This window comes from Neovison vison, chromosome 10, assembly GCF_020171115.1.
Source record: "Neovison vison isolate M4711 chromosome 10, ASM_NN_V1, whole genome shotgun sequence".
NCBI classification, from domain to species: Eukaryota; Metazoa; Chordata; class Mammalia; order Carnivora; family Mustelidae; genus Neogale; species Neogale vison.
This window is the reverse complement of record NC_058100.1, coordinates 15,488,657-15,513,484: the sequence shown is the minus strand read 5'-3', so window position 1 is coordinate 15,513,484 and position 24,828 is coordinate 15,488,657. Positions and strand designations below refer to the sequence as shown.

Sequence of the window (24,828 nt, the reverse complement as noted above, 5' to 3'; positions counted from 1 at the left end):
TTGCATAACTCTAAGACTACTTAATCAATACAACATATAGATATACAAGGACCAACAGCGTGGAATACTTGACTCCATATAGCAATTCTTCTTAACAACGGACTCCCTGGCAAAGCTTCTCACACGGAATAAACTGTACAATAAATATTTGTTGAACTAAAATTAAATTTTCTCTTTCAAAATGTCATCCTTTTCTTTTAAAATTGCTAACATTACTTTCTCATTTCAGATATTAGATTTGCATCTTGAAACTAGAGAAAGAGTATATATAACATAGTATTTATATATTTATAATAAATGTAGATATAGATAAAAGTATATAGTTGATTATGGCCTTTCACCTCTACCTTCTTCCCATCCCTCTCCATTGCCAGCTACCCTCTTAAAAGGATAAGGTAATATTTTGGGATATATTCTCCCATACTTTATGGTATGCTCATATAACCAAAGCAAATATATCCACACATACATAAGCTTTCTCTTTTTAAAAAATTGTTTACAAGATATGTTTATTCTATACCTATTAATCTGCAACTTAATTTTTACACTTAACATTAGAGGATAGACTCATTCTTTTTCTGTTACATAATATTCCTTTCATGACTGAAAACAAATTATTCAGTTTTTATCCTATTGACATTTCCTTACTCCTAAAAACAATATTTGAAAATATATGCATATATAGTTGTATTTGTTTTTTTATTGGATAGATTAGCAAGAATTGCTATGCCAGAAGGTATATTATGTTTAATTTTAATCATTATTGAGTAATTACTTTCTAAAAGGTTGAGGTAATTCACTTTATCACAGACAATGAGTTTCCATGATCTGCTTCTTCACAAACTATTAAAATTACCACTCCTTTCAGTTTTTGCTTGTTTATTACTTTATTATTTCTCTATTTCTTAATTATTTCTCTAGTTTGCATTCTCTTGACTTTTTTGGCAATGTATAAATATTTCAAAATATTATTGACCCTTTGCATATCTCCCCTCTAAATCATCCATATTTTGCACATTATTTTTATTGAATTACCTTTTTATTTTAAATTATTAGAAGTTCTTTGTATATTATGTGGAAATAACCTATTTTTCTATAATGTGTGTTACAGCTGTATTTTACGAATCTATCTCTTGGAGTTTAACGTTTGTTTTGTTTTGTTTTGTTTTGTTTTTTGAGGGAGTTATATGGCCAGCAAGAAACAATCAAATTATTTTCTAGCTATATATAATTATTTTTCTTTTTAAAAAATCTTTTTTTTCTTTAATTTTAAAGATTTAATTTATTTATTAGAGAGTGTGCATGAGCAGGGTTGGGAGGGGCAGAGGGAGAGAGAGGAGCAGGCTCCCCTCCGAACAGGGAGCCCAACCGACATGGAGCTCTAATCCCAGAACCCCAGGATCATGGGGCGCCTGGGTGGCTCAGTGGGTTAAGCCTCTGCCTTTGGTTCAGGTCATGCTCCCAGGGTCCTGGGATCGAGCCCCGCATTGGGCTCTCTGCTCAGCGGGGAGCCTGCTTCCTTCTCTCTCTGCTGCCTGCCTCTCTGACTACTTTGATCTCTGTCTGTTAAATAAATAAACAAATAAATAAAAATCTTAAAAAAAAAAACCCAGGATCATGACATGAGCTGAAGGCAGACCCTTTTCTTTTAAGTCATAGTTTTTGTTTTTGTTTTGTTTTGTTTTTCTTTGGAAAGATCTGTCTAATCTTTAAATTATATATAATTCTTTTTCTAAGCTTTCTAGTTTTTCACATTAAAATTTTAATTTATTGGAATTTAGTTAGGATATAATAGAAAGATCTTTTTTTCTTAAAAATGGACTGTCAGGCCAGTACTATTTTTAAAAAAAAAAAACCATTATTTCCCACTGAAATAAAATGTTGCTTCTACAATAAGTTAAGTTCTCACGTATACTTGTATCTGTATCTAACCTCTAGTCTGCTCAAGTGATCATTTGTCTGTTGTTATGCTAATACCATACCATGTCATGATTCAGTGGCTTTATGATAAGTTGAAATACTGAAGATGTCACCTTGGCATTTTTTTTTTTTCTTTCACAATTTTCTGTACTAGTTTGACCATTTAGCCTTTTTTATATAACTTAAAATCATTTTATCCAGTTTGAAACAAAACATTATTGTCAGTCTCATTTGATCGATGTTAGGTGTATATGTCAACCTTGGAAGGATTAATTTACTGTGGAATTAAGTCCTTTCATCCAGGAAGACAGCACAGTCTCCTGTTGCAGTGTAAAGAAGCTGAGAACAGCATGCATGGGCTCTTAGAACCACCATATTGCTTTGGGGTGAATCCCAGCTCTTCTCCATATGTAATCTTAGGTAGGTTACTTCTATTCTTTTTTTTTTTTTTAAAGATTTTATTTATTTATTTGACAGAGAGAGATCACAAGTAGGCAGAGAGGCAGGCAGAGGGAGAGGGGGGAGCAGGTGCTCTGCTGAGCAGAGAGCCCGACGAGGGTCTCTATCCCAGGACCCTGAGATCATGACCTGAGCTGAAGGCCGAAGCTTAACCCACTGAGCCACCCAGGTGCCCTGGTTACTTCTATTCTTAATTCCCAGTATTCCTGCCTATGAAATGGGGATAGTAATAGCACCTCTTTGCTAGAGCTGGATTAAGTATTGAATGAGAGCAATTCCTAGAATTTAATATGAACTTGGTAAATAGCAGTCATCATTGCTATTTTATTTTCTTCCATAAGATGCTACAAATATATATAAATAATATATATTATCATTTGATTTAAGCAGACATCAACGACAGGTCCACCTTCGTGAACGGGTGATAATGGTGATTAGGACAACTCTTTTTACTCTGGGTTATTATCAGATTTGTAAATGAGCAACACTAAGAGTATACAGCCTAGTAACAATGCATGGACAGATTCTGTGGACACTGCTACTCCTTGTAGCCCATGATCACAGTGGGTGTCTTTAGTAGTCTGAGCGGAGTGAAAGCTCTGACACTTGAAGACTGAGAACTGCAGACTTATTGTCTTTCATTCTGCTTTAGCTGTGGAAGGTGGGGCTGCGCTGGAGTCATCACCATCGAAGTTTTTTTTGCCACATCACAGTTACACGACATAACTGCATGTTTTATTTTCTATTAGTCCTCAATTATACTCAAGACCATCAAAAAAACCCCCAAAAAACAAAAACCCCAAATCTTGCCACTGGCTGGAACTAGAGGGTATCATGCTAAGCAAAATAAGTCAATCAGAGAAAGACAATTGTCATATGATCTCACCGACATGAGGAATTTGAGAAACAAGGCAGAGGATCATAGGGGAAGGGAGGGAAAAATGAAACAAGATGAAACCAGAGAGGGAGACAAACCATAAAAGACTTTTAATCTTGGAAATAAACTGAGGGTTGCTGGAGGAAAGGGGGGATGGAAGCTATGGGGTGGCTGGGTGATGGACATTGGGGAGGGTATGTGCTATGGTAAGGAAAAAAAAATAAATGAATGAAAAAAATTAAAAACAAAACAAAACAAAAGACTTCAGTCTTTAGCAACCTCTAAACCTTTATAAGCAACCTTGTAAATCTTGCACTTTTATAAAGTGAACAGTTGAGTCTTAAACACCAGCAATCCTAGAAATTGACTTTTTTTTTCTTTTTTAAAGATTTTATTTACTTATCTGACAGACAGAGATCACAAGTAGGCAGAGAGGCAGGCAGAGAGAGAAGGAAGCAGGCTCCCCGCTGAGCAGAGAGCCCGATGCGGGGCTCGATCCCAGGACCCTGGGATCAGGACCTGAGCCGAAGGCAGAGGTTTAACCCACTGAGCCACCCAGGCGCCCCCTAGAAATCGACTTTATCTTAATCTGATTTTACATTGAATTTTTGCTAGAAATGGCTGCTAAATCTTTTAAGTCCTTTTTCTATTGCATCTAATGATAAAATTATATGAGCTTTCTCTGTTGATCAGTTGACTTAGGAAGTATGACAGATGTCATGGCATTAAACCATCCTTACATTTTTGGAGTCAAGCCAAATGTCTCCTGGCATGTCATTCTTTTAATATACTCATTGATTCAATTTGCTAGTATTTTATTGAAAACTTCTGAATCTATATTCATATATGAAATTAGTCTATAGTTTTACCGAACTATCTTTTTTCAAGTTTTAGTAGAGTACTTTTGCCAACTTTAGAAAATGCAATGAATCTTCTTACATGATTAAACACCAAATAAACCTGCATGGTTTTTACTTTTTCAGATAACCTCTCTGACATCATATATTATTTATTTTCTTTATAATCAAATAATCAAAAACAGAATTAAGAATATGACTTTGATATACAGCTGTGCTCTCCAATTTTCCCTTTTTAAAGCTCAAATGTATGCCAAGTCCTATCACCTTTTTGCACTTATTATCATGTTATTTGTTTTCTATTTGACCTAAGTAAGTATATGGAGTTTTCCCTGCATTCCTTGTTAGATGACGACATCTTACAGGCAGGATGGGGTGACGGTGAAGAGAACATATGGCCCAATATAGAAAGAACTAGGGAGAAATACCAGGCCAGTCCTGTTCTCCCCCATCCTGTTGACTGGCATTCTTTATTCCTCTTAAGCTGATTTTTTTTCCTACCAAGTCCTTGTAACTTCTGGGAATATTATATATTTATTCGTGTAGTTCTGTCTAAAATGTAAGTTCCATGAAAGTAAGGATTCTGTTTTGGTCTCTGGTGTATCCTCAGTGCTTAAAGAGGCACTCATGAAGGTATGTCCCTGCTCAATAAATGTTAGCAGAACTGAAGTTACTATTGTTGTTGTTAATATCAGTGACGATTTCCTTCATCCTAATACTCAGAATGACTCTATGTGGTAAATGTCGAATCAATTTCTTAACTGGTGCATTAATGACAAGTATTATTAATATTTCATGTATACACAATTTTAACTTTTAGATCTTGCGTTTTACAGAGAGAAATCACTCTACTGCAGTCACATGCTTTTGTGGGTCAGGTAAGCTGTATCACTGGAAGATGTAGTTTAGCAATCTTAAGATCTTTCTGAACATAATGTGAGCCAATTATACTGAAGCACAAATATGTTGCTTTAATATTTAAATATGTATCAGCCTAAACTAGATTCAGTTGAATATTCTTGAAGAGTCTCTTCATTGATAACTTCTTCTTTTCTAGATATAAATAAAATGAGAATTAATTAATGATTTGAAATTATGATTAAAAAAAAAACTTTTGTTAAGTACCTTCTTAGAGATTTGAGATTCCTGACCTGGTAGGTGAGAGCCTGGGACATTGAGCTCCTAGCCAAGCTAATCTAAACTTTAGTCAAGCAAGTCGACAAGCCATGTACATTGTTTCATCCTGGGATGAGGTTACAAAATTAAAAATGGGAATTAAAAAAAAGAAGAAGAAGAAGAAAAAGTAAGGCCACTTGTTTTGGGTACTTTTGATCATTATTTATAAATGCCGAATTAAGTAGCATTGTGCATGGAGACATTCCTCTTCTGAAAATATTTATTCTTTTTTTCAGATCTGACTAGTTATTAAATTTTTGTCATAGAGAATCCAGAAAAATGTCCAGTACATATGTAGCTTTGCCTTTGAGAAGGGACAGTGCTTAAGTCGGTCGCATTGTATCGATTGGTATTGCTACTGAAGTTTTTTAAGATTCCCTCAGGATTAAAACAAAAAGTTATTTCTGGAATGATTAATGACTCTAGGTTTGTTTGGGATTTTGTTTGGTTTGGTTTGGTTTTTCTTTTGAATGAAGAGCGATTCTTAAGATTGCCCAATCTGTCTAATAAATATTATATGCCATGTACTTCAAATTAATGTCCTTTTAGTGGGTGCTCAACAGAATTTGATATACTTTTGATATTTCTATCAAAAAGGTGTGTTGCTTTGCTAGTCTCTCATTGAAACTAAAAAAGGCTTTTAAAAATAGCTCTTAGTTTACAGGTCAAATTAAATTTCTTCAACAATCTACACTGTTTAGTAACATCTAGTGTTTGCTTTTGTGGGGGAGAGAGAACACACAACATAGATCCAAGTAATAATTTCAACAGATGAACTTTGCTGTTATGCAAATATCCTTTGTTTTGTGCTCTGGTGAGCAAGCTACTGTACCAATACTTTTGGCAGTAGTACAAAACTGAATCCATGGAAGCATGTGTGTATTTACACAAAAGAGGCTTCTAAGCTACAAAACTCCCTCCTGTTTGGTTACACTAATTTCCCTTGAATGAAGTTTGTATGCAAGCCAAAACAATGGTAGTTATCCTGTCCTCTAGAGTTCATTCCCAGTAGAATGAAGTGAATAATTGAACACTTTCTAGATAGCCCAGTAATATGCTATTTTTATTTCTTTCCCCATCGTTTTGATTCTTTGATCATTAAAAAAAATCAGAATATTGGTAATTGGAACTTTTGTTAGTATGCTAATCCATTCGTCTGCATTTTCCCATCTCTTCTCATTTTCTGATCTATTTAAATCTGACGTGGTGGTTAAGCTAAGCATCCCATTGTGGCATTCAAAGTATTTCAGGTGTGTGAGGCAAATGTAAGCATCTCAACAATATAATTAAGGGGATACAGGGAGAAATGAAAAACTGACATCAAATTCAAGATAGTTTGGGCCAAAGGCCAAAACCCAGTTTCTCCAGTGAATGCCTAAAACAACAAATGTGTGCCTTTTGTCAGTAGATGGCTCTGTTCAACACAGAGTCAATCCAGGGTAAATTTCGAAGTCTGCAAAGGAGAAAGAACACTCAATGTCTTACCTCGGCTGAATCGGGTCCTAGCACACGCACCATGGGTGGCTGTACCCCAGCCGGTCGTGAGGGTCTCGTGGTTACTTCTACCCAAGCACTGCTATTTGTACCTCCATTAACAGTGCTCATTACTACCCTGTATTCATATTTTGTCCATGGTCTAAGAGCAGAAGTCTTGTCAATGTACCTCATGGAATGACTTCTTGGGAGAGTCACTAGGGTAGTAACTTCTTCCTCCCCTTGGACTCTTCTGTCAATTGTGAAGTTCTCCACCAAGCCATTGGGGTGCTTGGGAGGATGCCAAGATATAATCACAGATGTTGGGGTATCAGAGAACAGCTCTGGACTTGGGATATCTTCCGGTGCATCTGGGAGTGTCCATACAGTCTGAGACTCTGGAGAGAGGGAACAACCTTTCATAGTACAGGCTTCTACCTGGAACTTATAGGCAGTATATGGGCGCAAATCGATCACTGTCCAATTAGTGACATTTCCAGAAGTTTTCAGGGAGAGGTGGCCATGTTGGTAAATGTTAAATTGGGTAATGACCCCATTGCACTTTAAAGGATGCTTCCAGGTGACCAACATCATTCTTGACTTCACATCCAGAAGAATTGGAGGGTCCATAGGTCCAGGTTCTATGAAGTGGCATAAATACAAAAAAATGATTATCTCTTGCAAACTTCCCCCATCTCTTCAAAATAAAACTAAAATGAATAATAACTTCTGTAAAAGTATGAAATTGGACACTTGTCAAAGGCCAGTTAGAAAGTAAATAGATGTCATAGGATAGTAGAGACAAAGACTGTGACTGCTTTGTTCTTAAATGTGCGAGAAGTACTTACTGAATATTATGGAGCTCAACTGTCATTTTTCCTTTCTAAGAGAATTTCATCAAATTCACTTGTCTTTCTTAAGCTAATGATTAAACATATGAAGCAGACTTTTCTGCACTAAAGGTATTAAAAGGGAACGATATCAGAGGGCTGCCGTAACCAAAGTTCCATTTTTCTAGAGCCCCAGTAACTAATTATAATCAATAACACTATCATAACAAACCTGCATATTTTACAGCCCAGTAAAATCCTTCAGCATCTCTCATTATATATTCCATATTATACCTAGTTCTGTTTATCATTCTAATCCATGTTTTGCAATTTATCTACTCCCTGTTAATATTATAGGTGATTTTTTACTGTGACTGTGACAGAAGCTGCCGATTTAGCTCTTTCACCTACTGATAAATAAACAATGCACAGATCTGACCTTTAGGTTAACAGGTTTTATGCTTGCTCCACTCAGCACTCTAACTGATTCAATTATCATAAAGGTTCAGGAGGCTCCATGAATACTGAAAAAGGCCCACCATATGCCTGCTTAGGTGTTGTGGAACAGCAAATATTCTGCAGCCCTCCAGAGAAATTCCTTAATTGTAAATAATTTCACCATGCGACACAATCAAGTCACCTTGAATGCAAACCCCTCAGCCTGCGGAGGCAAAGTGTTATTTAAGCTTTACTGGGCTGCGTTAAATTCTGCAATTTGAAGGGCTGTTAAGTTTTTCAATTGAAATTTCATTTAAAATGCAGGTGCTTTTTATTATATGGAGGCTTTACTGCTCTCTAGGTACAAGCAAGAACATGGTGCAATAACACAAATCTGGCTCAATCACTGATCAGTAACAGCTGTAATTCCAGAACATTTAGCATTCTTATAAACCACGGCCTGAAATCTATAAATTGCTACAACAGATCAAGAAAATACTATATCCCCCTTTTCTGCCCACAGCAATTTTGACATTTATGAGATTTTTCTGTGAACATTAGATTTTATTGAAAATCTTTAAAGAAGATATACTTGGATTTAGTAATTGTTTAAAACAGCGTTGATTATGTGAGTGTGTGTGTGTGTGTGTGTGTGTGATTCAGTGTTACACCCCAGGTTTAAATTTTAAATGCAACTGCTACTTCTTAAAGCCAGTGATTACAGTAATAGCTGGGTTATATGGGCACAAATACGAGCCCACTGTCACAAAACACGACCCACATTTGTCACAACCGGACTGATGATCGAATCTTAATTACTTTTTGAGAGGGAAGATGTTATATTGCGCTCACCCTGAAATCAAGCCATTCCTGACAATCTGGTAATGCATCTGATTTGAAGGAGAAAAATCCTAAAAGTACAGTGATTTTGATAAGGATCATATTTTCCACGTTAGTCTATTGTTAGCATTCATTTTAAAGCTTTCTTAAAGCCATGTGACATTTCTTTTATTCTCTGAATAGATAGTAGTGGCAGCAATTAATATACCACTGGAAGGGTACAGATCCTTGCTTATTTACACTCGTCATCCTGACTTGGCTTTTCCTAAAGAAAGGTAAGTGTGGGTCTTACAAGATGCCAATGTCATTTTGGAAAACCGGATCCTCTGACATTGGGGTCCCTGAAATCAAAGAAGGGGATTCTAGTCTTCATTGCCTTACCCTATCTCACCACTCCCCCTCCGCCCCCCCCAAAATAATCTAAATTTAAGAATCGGGAGAGTTTCTATGAGGGTTTCTAGCAGAGTCTTGCTTAGTTAATTATTAGTTAATTCCTCATTTGCGCACTCTTAAATTGTGAGCTTCTTCAGAGAAAAGAAAACCACGATACAGTTTGCTTCCTCTTAGGATGGGGATACGCCTTTTTTTCCCTCCTGAATCTGATGGTAGTTTTATAGGTGAAACATCTATGGTCGCGAGAGGAACTAGCACTTCAAACTCTCCCAGAACACAGGCTTTCCTTAAAGATCTCTTATCTTGGGAAAGATGAAATGTTCAATTTCAATTTTGTGCCCCGCCCCTGCCCCTTAAAAGCCAGCATACATTTTATTAGCTTCCCGCTCTGGCTGAGTTGGCTCCCTGCTCTTGTTGCAAGAAGGGTCCTTAAACTTGTGTGATTCAGTAGAGAAAGCTGAAAGGAGCTTAATTAGCTCCTTTGGCCAGGGAAGTGTTAACACCTGACTCCTGGCACTCTTTCAATTTAATGCTTTAAAATGATAAGCCGAATCATCTAATTCTATATACAAATCAACTGGCATGCTCCTGCATGGTGGAAAGGGTCACCACAATTATGTAAAACATGAGTAATAACTATAATTGGGGTAGTTTGCTAATACAATAAAAAGCTCTGAACATGAGAAAAGTTACGCTCACAGTGGTAGCTATCACTTTCTAAAGTAAGAATTCATGGATGAAATGACATGAAAAAGATGGTTATAAAATTTTAATGGAATGATAAAAGGCAAAAGTCAGCCTCTCAGCTGAATTCTTAAAATCCCTATATATCACAATCAGCTCCTTAACTGTAAAATCAATGTGGAGTATAACATGTTGTCAATGCGGCTGTCACTGGAGGGGAGCCTGGGACGTATGACAGCCACACAGCTCAACTGGCCAGTGATGAAAATACAACTGTACAGCCCTCTCCGTGGGTGTAATTGTTTAGAGAACTCCCTCCTGGAGCGGGGAACAGGAGTGTCCTTCCTGTGGAGATCCCTGATTCCTATTTCAGGCCATTTCATTACAGCATTAATAACAGAAAGTAGTTTCATTTTGGCAAATGAAATTATCTTTTATGGGAAGCTATTTTGCTCAGCAGCTTCAAAAGTTCAGCCCCGGCCTGAAACAGAGTAACGCAATCATTAGCGGAGGGGTCTGCTTATTTATTTTCATAGTCAGGTGTGCGTCTCGGGATGGGTGTGTGTGCACACACACGTGCATGTGTATGTGAGTGTGGGGAGAATAAATAGTTTGAATGACTTCCACTTGGGACACAGACAGAACTTCTAGTGGTCCGCTCAGGTGTTCAACACTTGTTCGCTATTAGAATTACCATGACTGCTCAGTTTTCCTGTTATGTTCTCATTATTGCCCTAAAGCAACTTTTTACTGTTCTAATTAAAAACTCAGTTTAAAAGCTCTGTTCAGTAATATTAACTACACACATGAATATCCCCTAAATTTGCCAGTAAATTCAAAATCAAGGTGGCAAATAGATGGCTGTATAATTATATATAGCAATATATTACACACTAATGTTAATGTAGTCTTTCGATACTTGCTACTGATATGTTAGCAGAAGAGGGATGGATTCTATCTTCTCTTTAATCATAAATTATTTTATCAATGTATTATTTATATCTCAACTTCTCCCCAAAAAGGATTTTTGACAGCTCATAAGAAAAGACTTAAATGAAATAGGACCAATAAAATAAAGGTAAAGAAATATTAATCTTAAACCCCCCCCAAAAAAAAGAAATATTAATCTTGTGATGATGAAGGGGTATGACAGTTGTATCCCAAAACAAATATTAGAACTGGGTGCTCCTTGTTTTGCACAAAAATGAATGTGCAGCTTCTTGACAACTGATAAAATAGGAAATGGACTGTGTAACATGGGCATCACATCGGTATCTAATAAAAGGAGGTTTTGAAGACTGGAAGCTTGTTGAAATGGAAAGGATACTATTTGATAGTCTGCAAGCAGGAAAACCAATATCAGAAACTCTTTTTCTCCATTTCTCCCATGAGAGAACAGAATATAGTTTAGGAAGAATGCTTTGACTTCAAGAACTGGGACATATTGTGTGGTGAATGGCTATGGATTCTTCCTTGAAAGTTTGGGACAGAAAATTAAAAGTGTCGATGTGAGAATTCATGAAAGCAGAGAAAATGTCCTGAAAGAACTGGAAGTTCCAGATTTGGAAGAACAGTATGCCTTATGTGGCCAAAAGAGATCCAAGAGCGCAGGTGGGATATTGAGGCCAGGTGGGTAGAACATTTCATTAATCAATGCATTCTTTCAAAGGAGTTCCTGTTAGTTGCTTTTAGCTTTGGATCTTAGGATATAAAAATAAGAATGTAAAAAAATATATAAATATTTGCTTTTAGTACTTCTGGAAGTACAAGAATTTGGCAGGGTGGTGGGGGGGGGATCCATGTGCCAGAAAACAAAGTATGTAGTGATATGCATACAGAGCCATTTTGCTCTCTAAATCAGCAGAAGAAATAATTTACTTTTCATCATGGATCTTCTGTAATGGACAAAACAAATACCTATAATCACTGTTTGAAAGGATAAATATGTCAGCATTCAGAAGCTAAAATTTAAAACAATTAGAAAGAATCTTTAGAACAGAGGAAGCAAAATAATTGTCAACATTATTGAAACCTGTAGTTCATATTTCTTCATAAAATAAAATAAAATCTACTACTATAGATATGCCCTACTCTAATTTTAAAATGTTATTTTTCTCTCACAGAGAACATTTCTTAAGGTACAGATTGAGACTTCAAATTCTAAAACACACTAATGAAAAGATGTGGGCCATGCAATATTAATTTCAAAACTTAAATATTCCTAAGAGCACAACTGTATTTATTAAATGATCCAGAAAATCCTGCTCCAGAATGATCTTGATCAATTAATCCAAATTCATAACACAGTTTTACTTCTCCCTGTCACAAGACTCAGAGTATAGGTTTCAAGAATAAGAAAAAGTATTTTCCTTCTAGAACCTCTTCTTATATACACCTCCCTGCTTCATTTTGAAATAGACTTATTTTGGCCTAGGAGACACCTCTCTGAACATTCATTATCCCAGTCAAGACAGACAATGTTGAATGAAAGGGAAAGCCAGAGGCTGCCTCTGACCAAGGGAGAGAAGGAGGAATGTTTTGGGGATTTCCTTCTCACATTTGCCTCTCCTCTTCATCTGCCTTATCTCAGACTGAGGCTGAAACCACTGGTAGAACAACCTGCAAGCCACCCCCCAGGTCTCCTGTGTCCACGGACAACCCAACAACAATTGCTTCTTCTGCTTTCTTCTGGACCGATTGTGAGGAAATAAATTTGAAATGTGATATTAAATAAAGTGAACTCCAAATATAAGTCATTCCCTATTCCTTCTCCTGGTCTTCTCAGGGAAGGCTTTCCTGACATCCCATGTTGAGGGAAATGCTTGGCCTCTGGGCTTCCTGTCACAGAAGCTTCAGTTCTCTATTCTCTAACTACGGTTTCACTCTATGTCCCTCTTGCTAGATAAAGGCTGCCTCAAGGAAAGAAGAGTGTCTACATCAAACTTGTAATTTTGATGTCTCTTTCAGTCCCTGAGACAAGAAAGGTACCCAGATAAAGTCTGAATTTTGGTTGAGTTTTCATGGGTTGCTTAAATAAAAGTCTTGTCAATCAATAGTTGAACTCACAATTTTGGGGAATCTGCTGTCTATCAGATACTCCACCAGGCCCTGAATACAGAGTCATCCCCCCGTACCTGCAGGGGATACATTCCAAGACCCCCAGTGGATGCCTGAAACTGCGGATAGTACTGAACACTTTGCATACTTTGTTTTTGCGATACCTATATACCTATGATGGTTTATGAATTACGCACACTAAGAGATTAACAGCCATAACTCATAATAAAAGAAAGCAAAATCGCAGATAAGGGGAGACCATGGTACAAAGACAAATGAGACAGAGACTTAGGTCCTGAGAAGTTACAGTTCGGAAGTGGCTATTGATGAAGTACAATACAAATTAAAATTTGACAGTAGCAACTGAGAGGGAAGGCTTCATGGAGGAAGCAGAGGCTTGATGAGTGAGCAGATTTTGCCAGACAACAAATGAGGAAGAAATGTGTTCTGTTAGATACAGATGTCAATTAACATTGCAATGTCTCTCCATCTCACTTCAGAAGAATCTCTGTTCCTTTGTAACCTGCTGTGAGAACCTCAAATGAGGGGGTCAGGGAAAGGATACTCAAAAATGCCGACAGAAAAAGTAAAGCAGGATCCAGATACAAGAATATTATCTCTCATTGCTTCATCCCTTGTTCACGGTACAACTCTAAGTGTGGGAAAAATAACAAGGTCTAATATATCGAATATGTAAAGTATGTAAAGAATACTTAAAATCCTACTGTATAAATGATAGGATACATTGCTTTATGTTCTAGCATACTCCAGGCAAAACTCACAATCAGTCTGTCGGCAAAATGATGAGCTTATGAAAAGCTGTCTAGGTAAATCTACAGAAAAACTGCTTAAATCCCACAAATTTGATTTAATAATGCCTCTTAGATGAGTGGTTGAAATATAAATGTGGAGTCTTTAAGTTCAAATTTAGCAAAATCAAGTTTTTTAAGTCTTTTAAAAATATATGATAACTCAACAGTCTACTTTAGAACCAATTTGAGTTTTTGTTTTGTTTTGGAAGGAGAGAAGTCATTTTTAGAAAACAATGTCATTTTCATCAGGTTCATCTAATTGCCTGTGTACACCACAAATATTTGCTGTTAAAATGACTGAAATAAAGATATTCTATATTTCAATCTTGCTACCTAAAAAACTTTGAGAAAAACAGCTTATCTGACTTTTGATGGTCTAGGGAATCCACATTTTTAAAGAGCAGTGGGTTAACTTGTATTTTCACAGGGCAGGATTTTAGTCAGCCAAAGTACCCTTCCGGCCAGCTACAATTTCTATATGCATACATTGCACAGGAAACAATCGTGAGCACACAAGAGAACAGGAACAGTAATGTAAGCAGGAATGATTGTTATTTCAGGTTAAAAAAAAAATCCTGAGATTTCAGTGCTTTGGCAAGTGTCTTCATGTTGCCAATCATACGCATCCAAGTCTAACACAATCTTCATGCATTTTTGAAAACTGCAGATAGGTCAGGTGCTTGAACTGCCAGCAGCATGCAAAAAAACAAAAACCAAAAACAACCCCCCCTCCCCACCACACACACACAAAACAAGAACCAGGAGTTGTTTGTATTTATCCGGTTGCAAATAGTCGAACACTACACTGACCAAGTTGGCTGGAACAAACATCTTTTATTAACACACGTTTAACAGGATTTAAAATATTCATAGGAAATGCGCATTATTATTATTTGGCATCAGCACACTAGATTTTTAAAAATGCATGGAACTGGATATTGGTGGTACTCTGATATAAATGACAAATTATTTGAAAAAAATCTATTAAGATTCTTCACAACCCTTTTCTCTGTCCATGAGAACTTCTCTTTGCACTCAAAGCAGCATTTGTTTTTCTGTGTACAGTTCTTTTTCTGCCTAGGTATCTCTTTCTGGTTTCAGCCATGTCACAAGCTTGATGAAAATCACAGTCCTGCTATAACACACTAAAAATATTGCTCTTGGTGACCTTTTATGGCACCAGGAAGTTTCGAGAGGCTTTGGCTGACGCAGAAAGGTGCCTATTGATGGTATGAAATTGAAGTGTGGGCATGAGGTGACTTCTCGGTTTTATTCTGTAAGATGATATGTAGAATTTTTACATTAAAAATTGCACTTGGGCAAATGGGCGGTGCTGGTCAGGATCAAGTATGAAGTGCGGTCCTGGCATGGAGCTGTCCTCGTGGCCGGTTTCATAAGCAATGCTCTGAAGCCCTGACGGAAGAAACTGCTTGTGCCCAATGCCAATCATTCACTCTTTATCAACTCAATTGCTCATCCCTTCAGACATGGCATCCATCTCCACTGACACCCAAAATATAGAGTGCGTTGCCATTATGTCTCAGGGGTAAGCAAGCACTGGTGACTTAACTTAGTGGGGCAAATGGCCAGCCTTTGGCTCTTTCATAATGTATGTGACTTTACAGTGTACACATGAAGCCAAAGAAGAAAGAAGTCATTGGTTTCAGGGAAGGGATTTAAAGAAAAATGATGGCTGGGCTTCTTGGGTTAATACCGGCTATACAGCCATGTGTTACCAATTCTTAAAAAGATGAAGGGTTAATACTATTCACTTCAAACCCAGGCCCTGCAAATCACAAAGAACACAATGTCTACATGCATGAAAATTCTAACCATTTAGAGTCTGTAAGACTTGCTTTGTGGTAAGATAAGACGGGAGAAATTTGTTCACCAAAGAATGCTATGCCAATTGGTACTGTGAAATGCTTTATACTTTATTTATACATCAACTTCCTACCTGTAGGTAGAAGATCATGGCCTCTAGTCAGGAAGAATCAGCACTGAGGAAATCCAACTGCTGTCCTTTCTCTGTGGGAATAGAGATTGTGGGGGCCAAAAAAAGGAGTCCATTTCCCTCCTCTTTCAGTGTGGCATTCTAAGGAGCCACCACCTCTGTAGTGGGCCGAATAATTACTTTAGTTAACCCTTACTGAGTGCCTTCAAGCATGATCTATCCAAGAGGGAGAAATAAAAGTCTATTTTCAGGTTTTTGTTTTTTTTTTTTTTAATGTTTCCTTAAAAACCTACTTTGAGGGTGAGCTCTCTAGTTCCTTAAGTGTGTATACAGTTGGTGACTAAGTGTCAGATTCCCCAGAGTGTGTGCGTGATTTTCCCCTAAAAGGGATGTAGGTGCCTTGAGTAGTGCACTAATGCATTCTGGGTCTTGGGTGTCATTTATTGCACTGTGCTGATGATTTACTAAATGGTACCCGAGAGACCAAAAGGACTGGATGTCCCCTTGTAAAGTACCTAACTTGCTCCCAGGCAGTAATTACAAATTGGGAGAAATGTATGAAGTATTATATATTATTGTTCATAATGGCCTTTAAAAAAAGTAAAGTTAGCTTTAAGGAGGGTAAATAGTTCTGATTCTATGTCATTTGATGTCATATCATCATTAAAATAATATAGTTAAGGGTATTAGAGAAATAAAAGGATCTATTTAATACACAATTGATATTGTTTCAAATACCATGTCTTCTGATTAATATCTAGCCTTCTGAAAGTCACTCAGGTCCTCATTGGATATAGAGCCAGAATGGCAATTGGCCAACTGAGCCACATCTTCTAAGGAGCCTCTGATTAAAAGACTTGACAAGATTAACCCTAAAAACCTCATTGTTCAAAGATACAGTGTCCTCATTGACTCCGCAGAGCCTGATCTAATTTCAAACTTTTCTTAAAAAAAAAAAAATTACATTTCCATATATATGCTTTTATAGAAGCAATCTGTATAATACTAAGTACTATAGCCATGTATTTATTTTCTATATATAACCTAGTAAAAACGCATATATGCAAATCTAACTCTTTCACGAAAACCCAGAAAAGTCTCTTGATTGAGTAAGGTAATCCCAATCTACTCTTTGTAATAGTGTAGAATCGTTGTTATCAGATTATACTTCTCTATTCTGAAGTCTGTCTTTCAGGTGTGACTCAAAGTATAATGGACTCTCTTTCCAGGAAAACATTTAAGGACATACTAAGAATCTTCATGAAGAGAGACCCCTATTTCATGTTCTTCTGCCTGCCAGAATTCTCCCCAAGCAGAGTACCGTGAGTGGAAGATGACAACTTCCCTCTTCCAGGATATCTAGATGTACCCTGAAGGATAGAACAGGGCCATGTCCTAACTTATTGTGAATTACTTCTTCCTGTAGTAATTTTTCTTCTGAAGTCCTCACCCTCCAAGTTCCCCAACCTACATTTTTCTTAGTTCTGGAGAGTCTAACTACAATTACCCTAGAAGAGATACTATCACCAACTGTCAAGAAAATAGTGGATGCTTATTTCTCGGTTTTGGAAAAACTCAGACATTTTACAGCCCCTCATGTCGACAAGATTTGGCGGTGTATTGTTCAGACCACTTACTGTCCTCTGAGGTCTCGAAGAGAATCCAGGAACTATGTGCACTGCCAAATCCATTGGAGGCAACCAAGCGAAACTCATATTCTGTGTATGGTTGGAGATCTCTCACTTCATAACTTAACGATGCAGAAGGATTGGAAAATAACCTACATAGGAAAGAAATGTTCATTAGGAATTTTTAGATACTCAAAGAAATTAAAAAAATAAAATAAAATCTTGTTGCAAAGAAGTTTCAGAGAACATCAATGTACAGTTAAGTACTATGATTTTCTGCTGTTATAGGAGATCTCTCTTAAAATAAGGAGCCATTTGGCTGAGGGTTTGTACTATTGCATTTATACGAGCTGTAAATTCTAATAGTATTGAGAAAATTGTAGTCTACGATTAAGACTGATTGCCACATGGAATCTGTAGACTAAGTATTATAATTTTGTATCTATAGACCAGACAGTATTTTCTTTTTTCAGTTCAGGTGTATGCTTGCTTTATGCAATACATATGCTCATGGAAAGTTAAGGGGGAAGAAATCTTATATTAACGCTATATAAATGAAATACAGATATTTTTGCAAAGCAAATAACGATTCCGTAGGGTGTTGCTTGTCTTTTGTTTATTGGTACTTTTAAAAGGTGGCCTTTGTTTGTTGCCAATGAGAACTGACCTATTCACAAAGTAAGTTATGTCCACATTGTAAAATCCAGGTGACAGGGAAGAGGATGGACGAAGTAGGATACTCACTCCAGAAATCCGTGGGTGGAATGGCCAGGCCTCATCTGGAGTTGGTATCTGGGAGAGCCAGGAGCGTTGTTGCGAGCTGGTGTAGCCCAGACAACCTGAAGACTGGTTGGAGTGGCAGATGAAAGCCTCGGAGGCAGCACGCCATCTGGAGCTGTCGAAAAACACAGATGAATTAGAGCAGAGAAAACTGTGGAGAACATATGCTGGATGGAATCGAAATGCTCCATATACTGGAAAAACTGTTCCTCAGGATCAACAACAATGTTAAACATGGTCCATTTAATTTAACATTTTCATTCCTGAACTACTGTACTTCCTTATTGTTCATTTCAACACAATTACATTAGTATTTCAATCTTAAAAGCCAGCCCCCAAACAGCAAGACAAATGAATATGCAGCACATTCCCACCTGTACTTCTGTTTATCTAATTGAAAAGAGGGAGGGAACTTAGTGAACCAAATATTAAAGCACCTTTTTATTTTAACTCTTTGCTAAGCAATCAGTGAAGGAGTCCGGATCTTCCGTTTCCCCCATCTATATCACCCAGTGTCACTGGATCACACTGCTCTTCATGAATACAAATGACTCTTTGTTTTTTTAAGATGATTTATAACAATTGTATTTTCTACAATGATAAACATATACGAGTAACTGAAAATAGCACATTCCAGATTTAATTCTCACCTATGATATAAAAACTAAAGTTTTTTCCTCATGTGATTTATACAATCAGTTGTCCTTAATTCGAATATGTTGCATGTTGAAGCATATATGTTGCTTTTTCTAGTCTAGTTGAACCTCTGGTCAATTTTTCCTGAATTCAGTCTACCTACTTGATAAAATCTATTTGAATAGTTCTATAAGGTCTAAGAGGAATGAGTGAAACTGAAGCCTATTCTTCTTAAAAAAATGACTCTCTTTCCAGGAAAACATTGGTGGTTTCTGGTTATTAAATGACTCTGGTTATTAAATTAATTTTTCCAGCAGCTATAACTTGAATGAAACTATCATAGTAAAATGTGTTCCAAAGCTAGCCTGAAACTCAAAAGAAATTAAGCAAAGCCCTGTGAATTTAGGATAATCACCTAATGGCTCGGAGCCTGTTTCCTATCTTTCAAATGGGGATAGTTTTCTTTGAGAATTGTTGTGAAGATTGGAGACAATGTAAATAAAGGATCTTATTTTGGGTCTTGGTAATTATTAGTTGTTACTATTATTATTATTATATCAGATTGATCCAAACTTCCCTTAGCATAATTTAAGTGCTTCTATGATGTCAGTTTTTAGGAAAACTCTAATTATTGTAATATATGTTTCTAATGGCCAAAGAATATTAGAGGTCATTAGTGGAGAAGGGATCAAAATAATGAAAACAATTACCAGGTTCATTTTCAACTTCTTTTCATACATAGCCTTATGTAGTGTACGTTTTACGTACTTTCCCCTGCAGGAGAACCTGCCTGTGGACTACGAAGCTAATGAATGGCCAGTGACGAGAACAGACGAATTATATTACAGATTTCATCAATCTGTTGTAAGGGTTTTGAGCTCACCAATAACCCACTAATTTATTCAGTAAAAATTTTTTGAGCCTCTGCTTTGTGCAAAGTAGTATTCTTTGTGTGGAGGGATAACAGCATCGAGTCAAACAGAAATGGCCTCTGATCCTGTGGAACTTAGATGTAAACAGAGGGAGCAAGCAGTAGGCCAACGGGTACATAAGATCCTGCCAGACAGCTAAGCTCAGGAGGAAAAGAAATCAGGGTAAGGGAGGAGAAAGTGAAAAGAAGTGCAATTTTATTATTACATAACAATTCAGACTGAGCAGGAAAGTCATGGGAAGATCATGTCATCAGGTGACATTGGAGCAGAGACCTCGATGACATGGGCGTGGTGGTCATGACAGCGAGAAGGGGACACATCAGTTGTATTCGAGAACAGTGGAGAGGTCAATGTGGCTGACACAGGCCATGGAGAGGAAAACGGTAGGAGGTTGAAGGGACAGGCAAGGTCTAGATCCCTTGAGATCCCTTCTAGTTCTAGGCCTTGAAAATATACAATGGGCTTCAGATTCCATTTGAAATGGATTCTGGGGCCTTTGCTAGATTTTAATAAAGGTCATGGTGCAATGTGGAACCTACAAAGGCTACTCTATGCTAATGGAGGAGTGGGGCTAAGGGTAGACATAGGGAAATCACCTATTGTAGGAATCCAGGTAAAGGATACAACAGCATGGATTCGAGTGACAGCAGCAGAGGTGGTGATATATTCTGCTGTTACCTGAATGTGGACGGTATTTGCTAAGAGAAAATAAGGCAGTAAAGATGAGGTCAGCGTGCTGAACCTAACCTCCCAGGTGAATGGTGGTGCCATTGCTGAGCTGAGGAATGCTGAGGGGAGAGATTCGTTATGCGGAAGACCCGGGATTCTGTTTTGTCCATGTTACACTGGAGAGGCATACCCACATCTCCAGAGGGACATCCAGGAAGAAGCTGCAAGTATGAGTCTAGAGGAGTTGTGGATGACAGTGTGTGCGGTAGCTAATGGCTGAAACTTAATGAAACAACTCAGTGGGTGAGTGCAGATACAATGAGTGCAGAAGGCATCTGTTTACGGAGCCGTGAGGTCCACCAACATTTTGAAGTCAGGAGGAATCTTCTACAACAAAGGAGGCATAAAGGAGTGGTCAGTGAGAGAGGACAAAATCCTAGAGATGGTACAGCCTGGAAGTCATGCAAAGAAAGCATATCGAAAGGGAAGGAATGATCAACTGTCAAACGTGCTAAGAGTTTAGGAAAGAGAATTATACTTTGCATATAGCCCAGTGGAGGTGTTTGGGGACGGTGCCAAGAACAGATGCAGGCCAGCGGCAGGCGCGGCAGTGTGACTGGAGATGGTGCAAAGGGAAAGAAGGGATAGTGAGCACAGGCAACTCATTGGAAGGGTTTTGTTCTAGAGGGGAGTAGAAAATGGGGAGTAGCTTCTGGTACTAAAAGAAGGTGTCCTAAAAACTGGGAGGTTTATAGTGTATGCATACCTATTGGAAAGATCCAGAAGAGATGTGGGGAAATGATAATATAGCAGAAGGAAAAGTAACTGCCAGAGCTCATTCCTTGTGTGGGAGAGAGAAGCAGGCCAGCAGGGCACGATGGCCGTTGACAAGAGCAGGGATGGTACACCCATGGTGCAGAAGCGAATTCAGGGACCGCTGATACTGAGAGCTAGGTTGATTTCATGGTGGAAAACAGACCATTTCTGATGGTGTCCATTTTCTCAGTGAGCAAAGGCATCAGCTCAGTGCTAAAGTGTGAGAGTAAACCAGATGCTTTAAGAGACATGAAATGGAAAGAAATTGTTCCCTCAGTTAATGTGGCATGCCTGGGATGCAGTAGGGTTTCTGTCCAGGGCCACTTGTCCCATAATCCTCTGCTGTAGACTTGCTAACTGATCATTTATCTGTGAACACACAGAGTTTTAACAATGACCATTTCTTATATGCTCTATTTTTTTAATTGATTCATAATAAATGGACATACATTAAAAGGAATGGGCAAAAAGTAAAGTACAAAATTGTGTATGATGTAGAACATACAAAATCATGCCCGTCACTTGACTATTTTCTTGTCTAATTTTCTGTGTCAAAGAATATCATATCATAAACAGTCCAAATTTGGGGAAAAAATTAGTTCTGATAAGTCATCAACATGAAAAAATTGGGAGTTTTAAATACATACACAAAAACCCATTCACATGTTTAAAACTGTATTACGATAGAATGGAGGTGTGCCCCGAGGTAGTCTCCATGATAATAACACAGTGTCTTGGGTTCTTTTCTGAGTGATAACAATGACAAAAAAATGTGCCCCATTAAATTGGTCACATGCTGATTATATAAAATTGCAAAATATTTCCAAATAGAGTGAACATCTTAAATTATTAACATATAACTATTCATTTTCTATGCTTCTAGTAACACTGAATTTTGGAAACCTTTCTTTCCCCTCTGGTTAACCCCTTTTATCCTAGACCTATTCCTTAGAGGCTCCTTAGCACCAAAGCAATAACTGGGAGCCAGCCATAATTTCACCCCTGGTTTCTTCACAGAAGAGCTGTGTATCTATCAGCTTGATATATTGTCTCCAAGATGCTATGTTGCTCAAAAAGCTTCTCTCGAGTTTAATATGACCCTCACGGGGCAAGCACTCCACAGACAACCTCCTGAATCAACACATCTTGTTCAGTAAATACTAATTCTACATGGCAAGTGGATAAAACAGCTACTCCAATCTATAAATTCAAAGGAAGGGAGTTTTTAATAAAATTTCAAATTTAACCTTTTTTTGGAAGGCAAAATGAATACAACACATTAAGTCATAAATCGCAGATTGGAATACTCTGGATGCTATAATCTTTTAAATATATGATTTTATTCAACTTTTAAATGATGTGCACTTATGGATTCTTCCCCCTCTTTAAAAAAAATACCCAACACAAACAGAATGCCCTAAACTTTTTCTCCTTACAAAGTTATAGATCGCTGAGGAGAGCTCTAAAAAGCAAAATCAGAGGCTTTTTTTTTTCTTTTTTCCATGTGACTGGTGACTATCAAGGCTGTAGTGGTCAAAAGAGGAAACTTTTGGGGAGAAAATGAATTCACTGCACTTCTCATATACACCCATTTCTCAGGACAGCCCACCAACCTGTTACTACTGCAATGTGCTTTTATAGTATCTGTGTGCATTTAAAATATCAGAATACGTCTCTGCCTACTTGTGATCTCTGTCAAATAAATAAATAAAATATTTTTAAAAAATCAGAATACAGGCACATGGACAGCTCAGTCCATTAAACAACTGGCTCTTGATTTCTGCTCAGATCATGACCTCAGGACTGTGAATCTAGTCCAGCTCCATGCTCAGTGGGGGGGTCTGCTCGAGCTTCTCTCTTTCTTTCCCTCTCCTTCTGTCCCCCCCACCACCACTTGCATGTACCCACTCTCTAATGAATTAATAAACCTTTATAAAAAAATAAATACTGGAATAAAATACTGCATTAAGATATTAAAGAAGTCTATGAGAGTTTATATTAAATTCAAATCTGTAATAAAATAGACTGAATGCCATTCTGCACAAGATTCTTTGCTGGGGGAAGGGAAAGGGCAGAGTAGAGGGAAAGAGGGGCTTAGACCATCTACTTTATGTTTAGTAGAGAGGAAAGACATGGCTCAAGTAACTGTAACACAGAATGTGTACACAGCATACAAGAGGTATAAGTGCTTCCGGGGGGTCACAAGTCAGAAACTCACATCCAAATGTACACTGGACCTTGTCTCTCAGAGAGACAGTCCTTGAAGGGGGCACTGCCAAGGGGACCATGTGAAATGGTTCCTGTGGGGTATATATTATATAATTATGTCCTCAGCCTGATTCCAGGGCCTGCGACACCATCAACTCTGCCCACACTCTTTCCAAGTCCATGTGCTGCTGCTTCCTGGCTCCGCTTGGAATCTGACTGCAGCCTCGCACGAACTACCCGCCCCCACTTCAGAGGGTAGACTGTTGGCGTCCTCATTTAGATTTCCCTGTTAACATAATGCAAGAGAAACCAAGGCCTTTTATCTACATGCATCCTGGCTGTGCCACTGAATCTCTTGGCACATACTCAAAATCCTTGGATTACACATTTTCTCTCATTTTCTGAAATAGCTACATATGAGCAAGGATTTTAAATTCTAGTTTCCAGAATGGAAAATTAAAGTTCAGACACATACATTGAGTCGTTGAGTCATAAACAAATTGAAAACAGAAGGCAAGACTCAATTTCCAGTCACTAAACCATATGTCATTAAAAAAGATATTAATTATGAGGAATATGCAGATGTGCTAACAAATGGACAGTCAACCTTGAGCACAAGGATGTACAAATAGAGCAGCATTAAATAGTGGCAAGTAGGTTAAAATAGATTCACTGTTTGTGAAACAGTCTCTCATAATATCTAACTTTGGAATACATTCTCTGTGCCAGGTTTTTTAAAAAAACATAATTATTTCTAATCCTAAGAATTATACTGTAGAATTATAGTGTCACTGCTTAGTAGTCTAGATAAAGAATCTGAAGCTCAGAGAGGTAATATCTTTTATCTCAAATCACAAAAGTGGTTACTGGCAGAGTGAGGACTTGAACTGGGTCATTAAATTCAAAGCCAGTCTCTGAATTCTATACCGCAAAGCAGCATGTTACAGGAGATGATCGATACTAGAAAATAAATATTATAGTTATTGGGGTGCCTGGGTGGCTCAGTCAGTTTACTGACCGACTCTTGATTTCAGCTCAGGTTATGATCTCAAGGCTATGAGACGGAGCTTCACATCTGGCTCCCTGCTCAGCATGGATCTGCCTGAGATGCTTTCTCCCTCCTCCTCTCTTCCTGCTCATGTGTGCTCTCTCTCAAATAAATAAATAAATGCTTAAAAATTTAAATTTATTTATTTATATTTTATTTATTTATTTGACAGAGAGAGCAAAAGAACACAAGCAGGCAGAGCAGCAGAGGGAGAGGGAGAAGCAGGCTCCCCACTGAGCAGGGAGCCCAATGTGGGGCTCGATCCCAGGACCTTGGGACCATGACCTGAGCCGAAGGCAGTCGCTCAACCAACTGAGCCACCCAAGCACCCTAAATTTATT

General features: G+C 37.7%; 1 protein-coding gene across 1 annotated transcript in view; it reads right to left on the bottom strand.

Moving 5' to 3' along the window:
• The window catches only part of USH2A (usherin), a 689,941-nt gene that overhangs the window by 233,430 nt on the left and 431,683 nt on the right, over positions 1-24,828 (bottom strand). The window contains exons 38-40 of the mRNA XM_044266844.1: positions 18,143-18,293; positions 17,408-17,550; positions 6,775-7,403 (exon numbers count right to left, since the gene is read on the bottom strand). Of these exons, the coding sequence (XP_044122779.1) occupies positions 6,775-7,403; positions 17,408-17,550; positions 18,143-18,293 (923 nt within the window). The remainder of the gene's footprint in view (positions 1-6,774; positions 7,404-17,407; positions 17,551-18,142; positions 18,294-24,828) is intronic.